Here is an 18,516-nt window from a genome sequence, read left to right as displayed (position 1 = left end):
TGGCAATTGGAATTCATGTTCTGTTAGCATTCGACTTTGAAATCACTGCAGTACTACTATGTTCAGTTTATACCCTTCTGAAAAAGAAGATAAGGACCCGAAAGGCCTTGGCAAATCATGACTTGCCCCGTTTTCTGCAGGCTTCGGCAACGCGGTATGGTCATTTGCTTTTTTTTATTGGGTTAAATGGACGGGCTATTCTCTTCTTAGAACAATATCTACAAGATGGAGATCAGAGACTGCTAGCTAGAAGTGGTTCCTGAAATAAATTCTTGACATGGATGTTCTCTTACCTGCATTTCTCTCCTTTATATATATATATATATATATATATATATATATATATATATATATATTATTAATGTGGTATGCAGGTCAACTTGCACCTACTTTAATTAATTCTACAGATCTTAAAGTTAATGACTATATAAATTTTAAGTGACTCTAAGAATTTTGAGATTTGAACTGATAACTTTTAAGAAGTAAATCTATAATCTGATCAATTTATTTTATATAAAAAATATTTTTTATTTTAAATAAAATAAAATAGGTGATCTATCATTATATTTTAAGATTATTTCTCATTGTATTTATTATGTCCTTAATTCTTCATTAAGATATCGAGGAAAGGTGGTTTATATAAATTTTTTTTGAAAATGAAAACCATGTGTAATTCACTTGAATTTTTTTTAATTAATTTAGATGATATATCAAAATTCACTTGAGGAAATTTTAACGAGTTAATTAAATTAACAACAGTATTTTAGAAAATCATCCTATTATATATACAAAAAAATAAATCATTTCTCCCAAATAATATTATCTTTCCACATTATAAAGTCTCAAACAATTCCCAAAATTCCCTAGCATGAACTACAAGAATTTGGGCAGAACTTTCTTCTCTACGTATTTAGTAAGATACTGGTAGGTTGATTGGCCGGGATGAACAGCATCCCAAAACAAGTAGCGAGAAGGATGTCGACATGTCGGAGTCGTTGGATTGCACAGGGGTCCCATCTCCACAAATCCAGTGCCACAGCAGCCTTTATTTGTTTCCTCAAATCCTGTTATGCAACGAAGACCCTAGCTCTGTTAGCAATGCCTCATAAAAATTCATTAATAATGGTGCTCTAAGATCTCCACAAATCAATTTCTTGGGGGGCGCCCGCATAAGCTTACCATATTTTTGTGGATGGTGGATCATGTCCATTAGTGGCTCATATATGTCCGCGTATGCTATTTTGCTTCCTGAAAGCTTTGCCTGTACTAGGGGCAGCATACTGGCAAGCTTTTGGTTATAAGACACACAGTACAAATTTTGATTGTGCAAACATCTTCGGCGAGAAGGGGGCTGCTGTTTGGTGGTCATTTGAATGGGAAGGCAACCGATTGGAGGAAGGCCGGCTACAATCATGGATCGGCAACCAAGATCATACAGTTGCTGCAAGTCCATGGATAGTTTGATAACTTGATCTCAGTGATAACAATTCTAACCAAATTTTTCAATCAGAGAGAGAGAGAGAGAGAGAGAGAGGTGTGCTTACTTTGGTAAAAAACTGGACCTTGTTCAGCAAAAAATCTTGGTACCCGGTATCATTCTTGTCCATCCTCAACGTTGATATATCATTAGTTCCAGTACTGATAACAACCAACGCAGCACCGATTATATTCTTAGCCTTTTGTTCTCCCACAATCCTCCTTAGCCTTGCAGTGTAATCCCTAAACATGTCGATTTGCTTGGGAAATGAGATCACCCCAAACACATCATTTGTTGCATTATCATATCCTGATCCCGATGATGCAAAGCTAACACCCGTAGCAATTTCATGATCTGACAAATCTGGTTTCAAGAATGGAGGGACAGCGTTTTTGATCTTCAGAATAGAGGCTAGAAAATCAGTAATCAGTCTTCCATCTGAGAATCTCCCAGTAGGAGTGTGACCTGGGTAGCGTCTGCCATATGGACGAAAATTGGCTTTGAACAATGTATCGATTTCATTGTTGTTACCGCTATCTACTGTTGAATCGCCGAAGACGAGAATGGCAGGAAATTTGGAAAAAGATCTCGACCTTGTAGCATTCCCTGTCTTGAAAAAGATTGTCAGAATGTAAACTAGTACAACAGAGGGCTTCATGCTTGCCATTGACGAGCGAATGGAATGAGCGCAGATGGATGCTTCTTCTCTGCACTTGTTCTATCCAAGCCCGTTCTACATTTTCTGCAAGCGAACTAAATTGGCTTTAATTCTGCGGATGTCCTCTTGTAAGTTCGAGAATTCAGGGGACACGCACACAGTGTGTGTTATACAACACAAGAGAAAATATGTAAAAGTTATAATTTAAAATTTTATTAGTGAATATTTTTTATTTAAGATTTACTAAAAAACTAATATAAACAAATTAAAAAACCTAAAAATAGAGTAAAAAAAAAACCCTGAACAAAGTTGACAAAATAATAATAAAATTTTAAACTAAATATGAAAAAAATATAAATTAACTAGAAAATACAATAACTTTTGCAAATTATTTAAAGACTTTTCAATTTTTGATTGAAATATAATATTTTTTATTACAATGAGATTTTAACTTTATAGAGCATTGAAAATCTATAAATAAAATTTCAACCCAATTTAAAAGTTTTAAAAATTTATATTATTAGATACACGTGAGAACAAAATATTTCTGCATCAATAAATTAGTAAATGATGGATGATAAGAGAAGCAAAGTCAGATCAGCCTTCCAAAATAAAAACAACTTCGGTTATGACTTGAGAAACCAACTTTTATGGCCGTGTAAATTAATGAGTCCATCGGCAAAACAGGCAGAACTATAAATGATCCATCGGTCGGCGTATTTATGTATAAGACTATAAAAATTACCTGCCGGAAAATGATGTTACTGTATATAATTTGTCGGCCATTAGTTTTTCCGAGAAGATTGGTCGGCATTTAATTCATTAATTTGCCGGGGAAGACTGGAGATATCGCTTTCCAGTCCTATGGACAGATGGGGGTTGGTTGGGGGCATCAGTGCCAATAAATTTACAGATAGATTCATTAATGAAGTGCCTTTTTTTATTATTTTTATTTTTATTTTGAATTTTTGTGCTAATATTGCGTGAGAAATACGTTTACCGAAATATCTCACCCAAGGGCGACGTGGATGCAAATATTCTGGGAAGTCAATCATGTGTGTGAGTGACTGTTTGGCATAAATTGTTTTAAGATATAATTTTAATGTAGTTATAAAAAAATTGAAAAAAATATTTTTTAAATATTTTTTTTTAAAAAAAAACACCTCTTAAAAACAACCAAAAAAACATAAATAACAACACTCTCAAACGGCCACCAATTAATTTTCTCCCCAAAATTTCCTCTCTCTGTCCACCTCAAGGCAGCAACATAAAATTACAGATATTGTAGCACTCATCTGATAAAAAAGTATAGGATTGAAAAAAAAAAAAAAAAACTTTTTAAATTACCCCCACGCACGCACATATACGCAAAATAAAATCGGTTTGAAAACCTCCGATACAAATATTTGCTGTTATGATTATTGAGCCCTCAAAATCACGTACAATCCACAACCAACAAACTCTTGAGATAGAGTGGCCCATGATGGGCGTAGGAAAAACAAGTGAAGAAACACCCGCTCGTGTGTGCGCGTGCATGTGTGTATAGCAGTCACTATTAAAAAATTAAAAAATTAGCAACGGACTACTCCATTGTAAATAATATTAAAATCTATTGCTAAAACAATTTAGTAATGGAATCAATAATGAAAAAAATCAGATGTAAATTTATTGTTGCTGATTTTTTAGCAACGGATTTATCCGTTGCTGATTTCGCAGCAACGGATTACAATCAACAACAAATAATCCTAAAAATTAACTGATCACCATACAAGGAGGAGGCAACCATGAATTCTAACATCTTTCACATCTTTCACTACACAATTATGCTACTTATATATATAACAAGTAAAACAACAAGAAAAAAAAATAATGAATGAAGAAACAAAAATAAAACAACAATCTTATTAACGAATTAACGAAACACAACATCAACAAGCAAGTTTCCATATATATATGTGAATACATTCAAAACACCTAGGTGTCTGCGCACAGGAGGACAAAAAGACTTGCAGACATCAAAGAACACCCAACATCAATAATACTAATTGTTAAAAATTAAATTGGGAGTTTTGATAAATTTTCAATTAAACATGCATAATTTCCATCAATTACTCTCTTCCAGACACAAGAATTGCCAGCATTGGTCAAGTTGAATAAAAGTATTCAATTTATGAACCGTAACCCTAAAAATTAATTTGGGGGTTTTCATAAATTTTCACTTAAAAGTGCATAATTAGGATATAAATCATGGTAAAAACATTTCATAAACCTTATATTATCGAATTAATAGCCTAAAACCATTATTCAAAGTATCGGGAAAAAAAATTCTTACCTGTGTTCTTCAGTTACAGGTGAGGGAGATGGATCAACACGACAAAATAATACCTGAGATTGGAAAAGTTAGGTTAGAGCTGTTTAGTGTAACTTAAATTGCAACAAAGAAAACAAAAACCATAAATTAATTACCTGAGCTATCGAAGAAAACAGTGCAAAACCTAACCCGTTTACAAAGAAGGGGTAAAACAGGATGTTTGATGGTGATGATGATTGGTCTCGTGCGATGTTGCCATGGGTCTTTGTTTTTGTTGGTTTGCAGAGAAATATTGAAACTGTTAAGATGAAGGAGAAGAATATGAAGAAAAAAAATAGGGTTGTTGAAGACGAATACGAAGATGATGAACAGTTTCAGATAAAGGAAGATGAAATCAATGAAGAGAGGGTGATTTTTGAACAGTTAGGAATCGATGTTATTAGGGACGAAGAAGGATACTGGAAGAGTGGAAGTAAATTAATTTTCAGCGTAATTGGTTTTGTTGGATCTGTATTTCGGTGTGGGGGGGGGAGAGAGTGAAAATAAACGGTTCAAATTTTATGTAATCAACGGTCTACATAATTTTAGTTTTATATTAACATTTTAATTTTTTTTTTCAATTAGCAACGGAAAATCCGTTGCTAAATTCAACGTAAATTTTGCAATGGATTATTCGTTGCTAAAGTCCGTTGCTAATATTAAAAAAAATATATGTATAATCCGTTATAAATCCGTTATTGAATTTAGCAACGGAATTATCCGTTGTTAAATTCAGATGCTAATACCCCTGTTTTTAGTAGTAAGTTGCAAAGTAATCTTGAACTTCACAAGTTTCCTGCCTGGTTTTATTAAGAAACGAGTAAGGCTCGAACAGGTAAAATGTCACTATTCAAAGGAAGAGGAGTGGTTGAGAGCACATGGATCTTGATCGCACACAGAATCCATAACACTGGAGAAAGATAAACGAGAGGTAAAGGGATATTGGGACGTGAAGGGATCGATCAAGTGTTATATAAACAGCAAAAGAGCTTATATTATTTTCATTTTTTTGCACGTAAGCCCTGATATAGATGTGTGTGTGTGTGTGTGTGTGTGTGTGTGTGTTGTACAGACTTGGGAAGAACGAACTTCTCACAGTGTTCAAAAAGGATCCGATAGGTTGATGAGCTGGGATGAACAGCATCCCAAAATATGAACTTGGGATTTTTCCACATGTTTGAGTCATATGTGCACGGAATGGTCGTCCCATTTCGAAACGTCCAGTCCCACAGCATTCCTCTCTTTGTTTCCAAAAAGTTACATACGCAATACATCCCATAAAATTCAATTTCTTGCTTGGAGAAGTTAACTCTACATTTTATTGATTTCAAGTAAAATGTCAAAAATTAGGCAAAATTCAACTAGATTACCTAGTAAGTATGAAGGTCGTTGATTGTTTTTCCATTAATTAGTGGTTTATCATTTCAAGCATGAGAGGATCCAAATTTGCTGAAAATAAAATTAATTTATTGCATGCATTGCGTAATTTTGACTTTATTTTCTATAAATTTATGATGCTCTAATTAAATTGCGGAGGTTGTCATCTCCTAATAATAAATTTTATAGTATTGCTGACCTTGTCATTGAAGATTCAGAGCTTAAATATCCTCTAATATGTTTACTGTGTTGTGTTGTGTGTCTGTTACAAGATTAAACATATCAAATTATTTAGTAATAAATTGAGTTTTATGTTATTAATAAAATCACTTAAATTAAAATTATTATTAATGATATAACTTAAATTAAACATTTTTTTTACACAGATATAATAAAAAAATACAAGTAAAATATGAGTAAATATAATTGCCACGACCCGAGCTTAATTGATGCATAATCTATCTCATATTTCTTACAAATTCTTGACTCGAGCGTATATTCTGCTGCATAGAAGCTAGGATCTTGTGCAGGTGAAAGCAATATGTTGTTTACAGGAACTTGGGGAAAACCTCCTTCTCTATATGCTTAGCGATGACCCGGTAGGTTGATTTGCTGGGATGAACAGCATCCCAAAATAAGAACTTGGAAGCTAATAATTTTCCACATGTTGGGGTCGTTGGTCGGCACAAGGGTCCCAGTTCGAAAAGTCCAGTCCCACAGCATCCTCTCTTTGTTTCCAGAAATCCTATTGTGAAACACAACCCGCGATATATATTCAGCCTTTTGCTTTTAATCTTCCTTGCTTGATGCAGTTTTATTTACTTGTGATGAAATCTAAGCATTTCAGTTTTGTAAAACTTTATGTGGTGCATTAGCTTACCATATCGTTTTGGATTCTTGACCATGTCATCCAGTGGCTCATATACGTCGACATATACGATTTTGCTCCCTGAAAACGTTGTCTGTGCTTGGGCCAAAAGCTTGACAAGCTCTTTGTTATAAGATTGAGCATATGAATTTATGTTATCCACCCATTTTAGATCTACAGGAAGTAGAAGTTCAGTGGCCAGCTGAATAGTTTTTTCGATGGGAGCGTAACCAACTGGAGGAAGGCCAGCTACAGCCATGGAGCGGCATCCAAGATCATGCAGCTCCTGTAAGTTCATAGATAGATGATTGAAAACGTGATGTCAATTCTGCAATATCTACAAAATTAGCTGTGCAATCACAGAGAGATATGGTTGCTTACTTTAGTAAAATTTTGAACGATATCCAGCATAGTATCCTGGAAACTATAGTGCAAGTTGAAAGGCCTTGTAAAGATATCATTGCTTCCTGCACTAATAAGAACAAAGGCACCACCAATGATCTGTTTAGCCCTTTCTTCGCCTACAATACCCTTTAGCCTTGCAATATAATCCCTGAACATATCAATCTGCTTTGGAACTGGGATAACATTTAGAAGGGTATTTGTTTGGTAATCGTATCCCGCTCCTGCTGATGCAAAGCTTACACCGGTAATGACTTCTGCGTCAGACAAATTCGGATCCAGGAATGGAGGAACAGCCTCTTTGATCTTCAGAGCAGAGGCTAACATATCAGGAATCAATTCTCCATCAGAGAACCTCCCCGTCGCTTTCTGACCTGGATAGTTCTGACCATATGGGAAAAAGTTGGCCTTAAGAAGTGTATTGATATAATTGTTATTGCCTGTATCTACTGTTGAGTCGCCGAAGATGAGAATGGCAGGAAATTTCGGCAAAGGTCCCTGTCCTGCAGCTTTACATGTATTGAAAATGATCGCGCAAACGTAAGCTGCTATAGCATAAATCTTGATGCTTGCCATTATTAAAATAAAAGTGACGGGAATGAACTCAACTGCTGCTAAATATTACTCTATCGGCGTTCTGTCCTGATCTATTTATAATAAGCAAATATAACGAGTATCTATACCATTAATACTCAATTAGCTAGAAACCTTCAGAGGAAACAACTCGAAGACAGTGATTGACAGGGAAGCCAAGACAAGATAAAAATAAAAATAGCTTTTCAAGATTTGAATGATAGCTAACCAGGATACGGATCATCATCTGACAGTGCTGGTGACTTGTCCTTTGTTGACTACGTGACCAATTTATACAAATCCATAATTATATATAAAATTATGAATTTTATATTGGAATATTTGATTCAACAAAAATATCCCTAAGTTTTAATGATTATCAAATGTATTGAATGTACTTTAACATGTCACTTCTTGTCTAAAAAGATTTTACATGCCAAAATTAAAAAGACTCGACTACATTTAAAAATAAAATAAAATTTTATACTGTAGTATAAAATTTATGTCAATAAATATAAATTTATCTTCAACTAAAACATTAATATAATTCCTAAAAAGTAGGTCAATCCTGTTTTCCAGCACATGACTATTTATATATCACATAAAACTACAAATACTATAAATAACTTTTTTTAGATAGGCGCCCCAAACCCATATTATATCTCATTGACACCGTATTTTGAATGTCAAACTTCTTAAAATGGTTAAAATAGGTCAAAAAAAGACAACGATGAAATGCTAGAATTTTTATTAAATTTTATCAAAATTTTAAATCATATTATTTGATTAATTTAATCTGTTAACAATCAGAAGGTTTCTTTAACAGGAGGACTTATATTTATGCCTATGTTTCTAATTTTATTTTTTTTAATTAATGTGGGTGTTCGAGCCAACTTGTGCGTACTTCGATTAATCCTATGAGCCCAGAAGTTAATGACCATGTAAATCTTCATTGACCCTGAGATTTGTGAGACTAGAACTGTTGATCTCTAGAGAAAAGCAAACCTAAAGTCTGACCAGTTAGACTATACCCCTCAATGTTTCTATGTTTCTAATTTTTTTTCACATTACATGTAATTAAAATTTAAAAACAATAAAATTACATTGAAATTCTACAACTTATTGGATCTTAGTTATTTTTTTAAAATGAGATTCCTGTTTATATATATATATATATATATATATATATTTATATATATATATATATATTTATATATATATATATATATTGTTTTTTTCTTTCTTTCTCCACCAGTTAAAAGAACACCTGGGCCAATAGATATATAGCATAAAATTTTCAATTGTGTACGTTTCTTTTAATATTTATATTGCATGTATTAAAAGGGAATCCTTTAAATAAAAATACTTGTAGCAATTATAATACTAGTATAATCACGTTAAATCTACGACTATTTTTTTTAACTAAAAACTCCTCTAGACAAAAGTATAGTTCATAAATATTGTAATATAGTAGCGATCGTAGTTGAAGAGAATATTATTTTAATTTTATAGTACTGTAATATAAACATTATCATGCGAGATCCAGTGTTTTAGAGATTTTTGTTTCTTTGAATTTTTTTCAAGAGTTTTTAATTATAAGTATTACTAAATATAAAAAATATTATAAATTATCATATTTTTACTTTGTATAATCGTTTCTGATATTAAAAAGACTCCTTTAAATACAGCAATTCTTAAAATTTCCGTTCATATCTATATCCTTTATCTCTATTCACACCACATATAATAAAAAATAAAAAAATAAAAAAATTGAATTAAAATCTTAAAAATTATTAAATTGGATCTTAGTTATTTCTTATTTATTTATATAAGACCCTTGGTTATTATCTTATTTTTAATTTTTAATTTTTAATTTTTAACTACTCCATGTGAAAGAATTTATAATTTTTGACAAATTATAATAATGTAGAAAATGGTCCCTTTAGTCAGAAAATAAGTCTTATCCATGTATGTATCCTTAACATTTTTTTTTCAAGGTGAACTCTTTAAAATAAAAAGATATGTAGAAACTACAGTCTAATATTATCAAGTTAAATTTAATGGGTACTTCTGAATAAAATAAATAAATTCATTCACATTATATCCGTTATATGTATAAATAAAATATGATTGATCTTATTTTGAATTTATATTCTATTATATATTTTTTTTATCATATAAACGAACTAACTTTAACTTTAAGTAATAATGATAACATGTTTTTTTTTTAAATGAAATTATTATTAATGCACGTGCCAAGAAAAATGATACTTTTTTTAAAATGTGATTAAAAACAAAAGACAGAACTATATACAGCACGGTATAAAAATAATATTTTAATTTTTAACTACAGTACTTAATTATTTACAAGAAAGTTATACAAAACTCTTAAAGCTTATTTTTAGGAGTTTTTATAATATATGTATGTATGGTTTTTTATTTTCTAACTATTAACTATTGCATAAATTCATGAAAAATAACAAAAAAAAAGTATTAAATATAGAATTATATAATACACATTCAAAGCACATGCCAAGAAACTAGTAGATATAATCATAGTTTTAAAATCTGGCCCGACTTGTCGGGTAGATCCAGGACCCGCCCGATTCGGGGCTGGAACCAGGTCGAGTTGAAGAAAAAGTAGGAAAAGTCATGACCTGGTGTGACCCGGTGACCCGATAAAACCCGGTCAAAAACCTGGTTGCAACCTGTTGACTTTTGTTTTTTTATTAAAAGGACATCTTTTTTATTTTTTTTTAAATAGAAATTAATCCGAGCGACCCTGTCAAAACCTGAAACACGGATCTTGAACCGAGTCGAGTTTAAAAACTATGGATATAATAGTATAAATAAGTTGTAGCAATCTGTGAGGGATATTTTTATCTATTTATAATTGTTTTTGTTTTTCCAAATCTCTATAAAGTGAAATTTAACTTCTAACAAATTTCAAAGATTAGTATATTCAATAAGTTAAAGAAATAAAAGTAAAGAAAATCAAATGTAGTTTGATTTTTCAATTTATTATTTCTTAATTATTTTTCAATTTTCTATCTCTTAGAAATTTAAAAAATATTAATTATTTTAAAACTTATAAATGATTTTAAAAAAAATATAAATTTGATCAACTCATAAATTTAAAATCTATCCATTATCACATTGTATATTTATAAATTGTACAAATAATAATGATTACTCATCGTACTTTATATTTATAATCTTATTTCTTGATTTCAAAATAAACAGGAAATAATCAAACGGAGAAATTTTACTTTGGAGGAGACATAGATCAAATTAAATATAAGGCAAGGAGTTTAAAATCAAAATTTGAATTAAAAAAAAAAAAGTCCAAAAGAAAAGAAGTCAGAACACATGGAGCATGACACGCAAAAGACATAGCGTTGAACCCGGCCCATTATGAGCCCGTTGGCTCTAAGTTCGAGAATCTGGAGGTACTGTAATAAATGATCTGGACCGTTTAAACTCTCAACAACCTACGGTCCACATTTTCTCGCAGAGAAACATGGTACCGTAACTTGGTCTTGAGAGAGAGAGAGAAACCCCCAAACTCTGGGTTTTCTCAACAACCAAACAGAAAATTCATCTTCCGTAATCGACTGTCTGACCCACCTGGATCCTCATTTTGAATCCAAAATTCAGTAAGCGTCTCTGTTTTTTGTAAAATAAATTACCCTTTGTAGAATTGTTCAATTCCTAAATGGGTTTCATGTAGACAGTTAGCGAAGATGAAAGGAATCAACTTTGTCTTTTGGGTTTTGGTAATTGTTTAGAAAGTAACAAGGAATTACGTTAAATAGTTATATCTATGCATGCATATGTGTGAATGTAGGTTCAATACCTGTGAATTTTGTTTTGACTAAAATAAAATGAGAATAAGATTATGTCAACATACAAAAAGAATGTAATTCTTATTTGTTTTCTGATCTAATAAAAATAGACTGTAACTTGGTGGTGAAAGAGAAGTTATGGGTTTTGATTTTTTTAATCATTCATTTTAGTTTTAATGTAGAATTTATTTACTGCCACTTACTGCTGAGTTTTAGCTCAAATGTAGACCTATTCTATTTTTTATATTTGATATTTTTAGCTTAATTATGTTTTAATATTACTGTTACCTGAAATCTTTTAGCTTCTTTTCTTCATGAACTGCAAAAAAAAGCTAATTTGAGTGTGGTGCACTTTTGTTATCTATGATGACTGCAAATTACCTCATTGTGCGCTGGAAACTTGTGTTCTGCAGTGGATTTGGAACATAGTCCTGATGTTCCAAACGAGGATCTGAATAATTCTACAGATGGCAATCCTCAGCATGGCAGTGATGGCACAATCGGTGGAAGTTCTATAGAAGCAACATCTCAACCTGAACAAAGTGATAAAATGACTCCAAATTCCACTGGGGGTTTTGAGTTAACTGTAGTCGAACCATATGTGGGTCAAGAGTTTGAATCAGAAGCAGCTGCACTTGAGTTCTATTGTTCTTATGCCACGCGTACAGGTTTTGTTACTCGAATGAGAGATCACAATTGCTCTCAGCGTGATGGATCTATCATTTCAAGAACACTAGTTTGTAACAGAGAGGGTTTTCGAAAGTCCGCTGATAAGCCTAGAATGCCATGGTCAAGAAAGCCTCGTGCTGTCACTAGGGTGGGTTGCAGAGCAAGGGTTTCATTTAGAAAGCAGAGTAATGGGGCTTGGGTTATTAGAAGTTTAGTAAAGGAGCACACTCATCCATTGGCATTGCCTGAGAACCAATCTCCAAAGGCTAGGGGAAATCCCAAGATCTATCAAGTTCCGGTCAGATCTTGTCCCAACACTTGTTCTTTCTTTAGCATGATACATGATGCCTTTTAGTTTTGTTGATGTGCTATTACTTCACTTATTCCCTTCAGCCACTCAATTGATTCTCTAGCAAAACTGTGATGAACTTGACCAGCCATTTGGGATCACATGCAACGACTATTTGATTTATAAACTTTAGCACTTGTTGCCAGTTTTGAAGTTACTGCATATTGTGTTTAAAATCTGTCTAGTTCAGGTCATTTTTAGCTCTTTCTTGCCCCCACAATTTTCAACACTCTGCCCATAGAGCAGTAGATAGGAAAACCGTGGGTCATTGTAGCAATTATGTTCCTGGTAGCTTCCAGAGACTGGTAAATCCACTTAAGTGGGCGGTTGTTTATAAACAAAACTGCGAGTGTACATCTACTATCTATGAGTCTTTGTCTCACAGCTGCCTTAAGGAATGAGCCATGCAGCATCTCACTATTTCAAGGTTGATGACTTATTAAATGCTCGTATAATTTTTGTCATTCCATTTATCTTTTTTAATTAATAATTATTGCTCGAGGGCATCTGAATTGTGCGAGATTAATAGCTTTGGCCTGAGACTCATTTCTGACTAGTTAGTTCTCATATCCTTTTCTTTTTCTGATGATTGCATGTTCCTGTTTTCCCCTAGGCTGATGACAAGAGAGTCCATGAACTCATGCGGGAGCTGATGGTGGAGAAAAAAAGGAATGCTTCCCTCACAGAATTTATACAGCTTTTATTTAATCACATCGAGGAGCACACGCAAGGCTTGTCAGAAAAGATCCAGTGCATAGTAGAAAAGGTGAACAAGATGGAGTCAGAAGGAAAAAAGACAGGATCTGAGATAGTCATGTCATTGTAATGCAGCAGCCGACAGCATGCAGTCCTGAGTTGTTTTTGTCTTGCAATTTAATTTAACTCTGCAAACTTGAATGAATGAATGAGTGCTCATTGTGTCCCCCCGTCTTTAATGAAATCCGAAATAAATATTATTTGCTGTTATATAAAATATAAACATATACAGAAGTATAATGGTTCCATGTGTGCAGTGTTATTCAAATAGAGATTTATAACAAGAAATTTGACGTAGTGAACTAGGAAAAGGCGTTCTAATTGTGTTTATAACCATAAAATAACTAAAATCAAACTTGGAATTCGAAAGATAAATTTTTTTAAAAAATAAATAAATCATCAAACAAAAAATAGAATATAGCTTAGAAAAAATAAAGAAAATAACAAGAATTACAACATCATATATATAATTGTGTTTGCAAGTATGATTATGGTTATTTTTTAAAAAAAATATTAATATCATCACATCAAAATGATCTGAAAATATCAAAAAATATTAATTTAAAATAAAATAAAATAAAATAAAATTTAAATTAAAAAAAAACACTTTTAAAATGTAAAAATAATAAAATATCAACTTCATTTATAAAACAAAAATTCTGAATTTTTTTTATGAGTTATAAATTATATCACCCATAACCCCAATATATATATATATATATATATATATATATATATATATATATATATATATATATATATATATGATGTGATGCTAGTGTATTCAAATTTTCTTGAGGAGAATTATCCTAAATGAATATAAACTAGACTCACAAAAAGTTTCTTAAAAAATAGATATAATAATCAGTAGGATTCCCTTGAGTGAAAAGATGGTTCCATTCATTTGCTTGAGGTAGACAGAACTCCATCGAGTGGACTGCCAACTTGTTCAAATATCCTACACAAGTTGATATCTTCGTAAAATCCTTTCAAGATCGCTTTTTCAATAATTTTAGTTATTTCACAGCTTTTTTCATAAGATTTCAAGCATTAGTAGGATTTAGATCGCCTCGGCTTAAAATCTCAAGATTATAAACTTTTTAACAGGGGATTTATAATTATCATGCGCGTGCATTCCCACATCAGTTTAAGTTGACCTTGGCGATTAGAGTGGTGTGTTGAAGTCTTGAAGACCTCAGCGCTCTGCAGTTTTTGTATCCATCAAATACGGGCATCTGCATGTAAATGTCTTCCATAAGACTAATTAATTATAGCGAATCTTACTGATCAGAGAAATAACATAGATCAAATATAGTTCAAATTGAGATCCAGATATATCACGACCTGTATGGAAATCAGAGCAAGATTTTATTTCATACCCTTTTTTTTTTTTTTAGAAATTATTTGCCATATCGGGAAAATTGTTTTGCTCTCCTCTTGTAACAATACAGTGAAACAAGAGAATCATTTTCAGAATAATAACTCTGAATGGATATAGCGAAAATGAGAATGACTGCCTTCACGGAATTCTACACATCAAGTATTTGGTTTATTTATTGAGCTTTGAAAACAGTTAAACACTTCAAAGTCTTCATTCAGTTTATATATTTAAATTTAAATGGAAGATTTGATGGAGTCAAGCAGAAAAGACATGATGAACAGCGCCTGGAGAACTAGGCAAAAGCACATATAATTCTCTTACACAGAATCAATCAAGAGAGGATAGGCTTACCATATAGAGCACCAGATGTGCAAACTTATCGGATGGTTATGAAAGGCACATCTCTTCTGAAGCACAGACAAGTAAACTTAAAACTGGAGATGATCAATCATTTCAGAATCCTATGGACAGCGAACAACAACAAAGCACCCAAAAAGAAGTTAAAGCCGCATTTTCTTTGAAGTTTTACCCAAAATCTGTATAGGAATTCACTATGTCAAAAAAATTATATATATTTGTCACCGCTCCCAGATTAAAATTAAATACAGTATCATTTTCCTACCTGGCTCCTTAACTATATGTCCTTTTGATGATTACCACCTCATCAGGATAAACAAGTCACGGGATCCAATCCCTTTCATCAACCTAAGTTGGCTAACACCTCTCACATTGGATTGAATCTAATCGATTCCAACAAATTACATCAAATTGATTTTTATGTACAATAAACAACAAGAATAAAGATTCTCGCTCAAATGTGGATATAGAAAGAACCTAAGAAGGTTAACAAAGGAATGGTTGGAAGGCATTTAGCTGCCTAATTTAAAGGCATCCACAAAGAGGCCTAAGCAAACACCGGCTTTCCAATAGTTCATCATCGCTACAAAATATTGCAGCCTCCTAGTAGACAGGGAAGAGGGCTTTTTATACATAAGCATACCAATCCCCTCAATGGCAGCAACCACAATGCCTGCAACCAATACATCCCAGTCACCTGTCTGTCCAAGTATTGTAGCCAGCGCATTTGCTGTATAAAAACCTAATAGGAGGAGAAATATTTTCATGGGGAAGTTTTTTCTTGCTGAATTCAGCTTTTCTAGTAGCTGTCTGCCACCTGCACTTACTATCCTGCCTAACCGAGTTCCACCAAGACCAGGAGGACTATCACCATTGACGTTCTCTTGTTCCCCATTTCCAGGCAGCCCACCAGTGTCCAAGGCAAAGGCTATTCTCCAACCTTGTCTTCTCAGCTGAAACCTGTTTTGGTACAGTGAAGGCCAAAGCCATGATAATAATGAGATGTGGCTGAGCAAATCGGAACCAAAGCCAGATACAAGATTGTTAGAGATTTAAATTACAAGGGATGAAAAATTGAACTTCTTATAAAAAGCTCATAAGAATGAAAGCAACATCCGACTTGCCACAGCAGAACTGGAATGAGGCAGTTGAGTAGAATCATGAGGCCTACAACTTAACTATACAATCATAGGACCAATATGGCGAGAAAAACAGCAGCAGCAACAAGAAGTAAAAACACAAGTCTTACTGTACGAGCATCGTGGAAACCATAAAAGACTGAATGAACATATTTAGTAAGTTTCTGAATTGTTCCTAAATCAATTGGATGTGCGATGAACTGAGGAATGGACTAGCTCATATTAATCAGACTTCCAAGGCCAAAAGAATTTTCCAAAACTGATTAATTGATTGTGTAAGTGACATAATAACTCTGCTTTCATGAAGACCCTTTTGTTGGTAGATGTAATTATCGAACACCACTAATCACCATTTATGTCAACTGTTCTTCATAATTGATACTCTAGAGTGAGGGTTCAATGGCTACAAAACAACAGCACTATGATGAAACGTAAACAATGCCAACAAAAATGAGATATTGATTCCAAATATTATGATTAGACTATTCCATGTTCCTGGATTCACAAGAAAATAGCTCTTCGACAACAAATATGTCTACAAACTTTAAAATGTACCTCGTCTTTTGAAAAGGCACAAACTTTATGCCAATCTTTGATGCCTGACCGCTAAAACTGGGTTCAATGTTCCTGTTCTGCATTGCACAAGTTGCAATGGTTATACAAGTTCTTTCAGAGACTTCATTCACCATTACTGATAAACCTGACTGCAGCATTCTTGCTCCCACTTGACAAGCCATCAAGAACTAAGAATCATAATTTAGAAGCAGTTAAACCATCCATTTTCATATAACATTCATACCCAATGTACAATCATTGTGATTGCTACAATCTTCAATTCAATTAAGTGCTCCTCAAATTTACAATTATCAAATTTAGGCCCTTGTAAGAAAGTTAGAAACTTCTCAAACTTTCGATGCTAATACCTCCATTGCAGCATTCAGATAATATGAAGTAAAAAACTATACCACAAATCTACGAAAAGACCCATTAAGGTTTTTAATCAATTGGAAAGATTGAATCAATAAATAAAATGATGAATTCAAGAAGTAAGTAAAACCCTAACCTTTGGGTGATAATTTTGAGGAGAAAGTTTCAAGCTTTGGAGTTTCTCTCCAAATTTCTTGCTTCTCTGCAATGCTATTTGTGTGTCTGGTTCTAGAGGAAAAGCGCCCGAAAAATAAGAAAATGAAACGGAGTCAATTATAGCTTAGTCCTTATAGTTTATAAATATAATCAATTAGCTCTCGTTGTTTTGAAACTATATATTTAATCTTTATGTTTTTAAATCAAATTATAATTTAGTCCATTTTATGATATTTTCTATTTTATTTTTCATTTTAATAAATAAAAAAGGATAGAAAATAAATTCATAATATTAAAATATTCATGATAAAATAATGTGTTTTTGAATAAAATACAACTAAATTGAGCTATCAACATTGGTTAAGTAAAGAGACTACTTTGTTTTATTTTCAAATACAAGGATCTAATTTATAATTTACTCAAGCATAATGCTGAAAAGAAAAGGATAAATTAGGCAATTAGGAACCAGGATATAATTAAATGTTGAAATAGCATAAAATAAAATAAAAATTGATGAAATAGCACAGTTTAAAAATATCAAACTTAAAAAACGTGACATTTGATACATGTCGTATTTAAGAACCACGATATTAATAAAATGTAGCATTTATGAATCATGACATTCTTAATAAAACTATTTTGAAAAACAACAGGATATTAAACAAAACGATTGAATTGTAACCAAAATGATTAGACTATTTTAGTTATTGTAAGGTTTTGGATTATTTTTATATTTTAAGCCTAAAAAATTATGAAATTATAGTTTTCATTAATCTGAAGTTTTATTTACTTTGTGATTTTAGAGAGTTAAAATATTTACAATTTTATCAAAATTTAAATAGAGTTTCCTATATATAGAAACTATATCCAAAATTTTGTCTCGTTTTTAAAAAAAAACTGCAAAAAACCACAATAACTACAATCAACAAATTCTAACTAAACTTATCATATTCTCATATTTCATGATCACAAGTAACCAAAGAATGCAAAAAACAATAATCATATATACATGCAAAATGAATATAAAATAATACAATAATACAATATTCAAGTAAATCTAAAATATATAAACATAACTCATCTATCTATCTATGTCTACGTCGTTTACTGAATGATCTGAACTCGTCAGTAGCACGACTGGATTTAACTTCTATTATTGCCTGAGTGATTTTATTCTCTGCCACAACACCATCACGAGCAAAGATTTTAAGTCTAGTGCGTCAAACATTTAA

The 18,516-nt window shown here is 32.2% G+C and overlaps 4 protein-coding genes across 4 annotated transcripts; 1 reads left to right on the top strand and 3 right to left on the bottom strand.

Moving 5' to 3' along the window:
* Positions 1-803: 803 nt before the first annotated feature.
* Positions 804-2,291, bottom strand: LOC133705941 (GDSL esterase/lipase At1g06990-like). The gene is made up of 3 exons (XM_062131396.1): positions 1,545-2,291; positions 1,180-1,441; positions 804-1,064 (listed from the first exon to the last, which is right to left on the bottom strand). The coding sequence occupies exons 1-3, from the start codon at positions 2,142-2,144 to the stop codon at positions 874-876; spliced, it is 1,053 nt and encodes a 350-aa protein (XP_061987380.1). The 5' UTR covers positions 2,145-2,291; the 3' UTR covers positions 804-873.
* Positions 2,292-6,297: 4,006 nt separating this feature from the next.
* Positions 6,298-7,708, bottom strand: LOC133705312 (GDSL esterase/lipase At2g30220-like). Its single transcript, XM_062130453.1, has 3 exons — positions 7,112-7,708; positions 6,743-7,016; positions 6,298-6,607 (listed from the first exon to the last, which is right to left on the bottom strand). The coding sequence occupies exons 1-3, from the start codon at positions 7,706-7,708 to the stop codon at positions 6,411-6,413; spliced, it is 1,068 nt and encodes a 355-aa protein (XP_061986437.1). The 3' UTR covers positions 6,298-6,410.
* A 3,483-nt stretch (positions 7,709-11,191) lies between these two features.
* Positions 11,192-13,490, top strand: LOC133704743 (protein FAR1-RELATED SEQUENCE 12-like). The gene is made up of 3 exons (XM_062129688.1): positions 11,192-11,361; positions 11,964-12,517; positions 13,182-13,490. Coding segments are annotated over exons 1-3 (768 nt in total). The 5' UTR covers positions 11,192-11,360; the 3' UTR covers positions 13,395-13,490.
* A 1,738-nt stretch (positions 13,491-15,228) lies between these two features.
* Positions 15,229-17,379, bottom strand: LOC133704895 (ycf20-like protein). Its single transcript, XM_062129951.1, has 3 exons — positions 17,265-17,379; positions 16,757-16,944; positions 15,229-16,022 (listed from the first exon to the last, which is right to left on the bottom strand). Exons 2-3 carry the CDS (start codon positions 16,936-16,938, stop codon positions 15,575-15,577), a joined length of 630 nt encoding a protein of 209 aa, XP_061985935.1. The 5' UTR covers positions 16,939-16,944; positions 17,265-17,379; the 3' UTR covers positions 15,229-15,574.
* Positions 17,380-18,516: the final 1,137 nt, after the last annotated feature.

This window comes from Populus nigra, chromosome 10, assembly GCF_951802175.1.
Source record: "Populus nigra chromosome 10, ddPopNigr1.1, whole genome shotgun sequence".
NCBI lineage: Eukaryota > Viridiplantae > Streptophyta > Magnoliopsida > Malpighiales > Salicaceae > Populus > Populus nigra.
The sequence above is the reverse complement of the archived record's forward strand: the minus strand, read 5'-3'. Positions and strand labels throughout refer to the sequence as shown.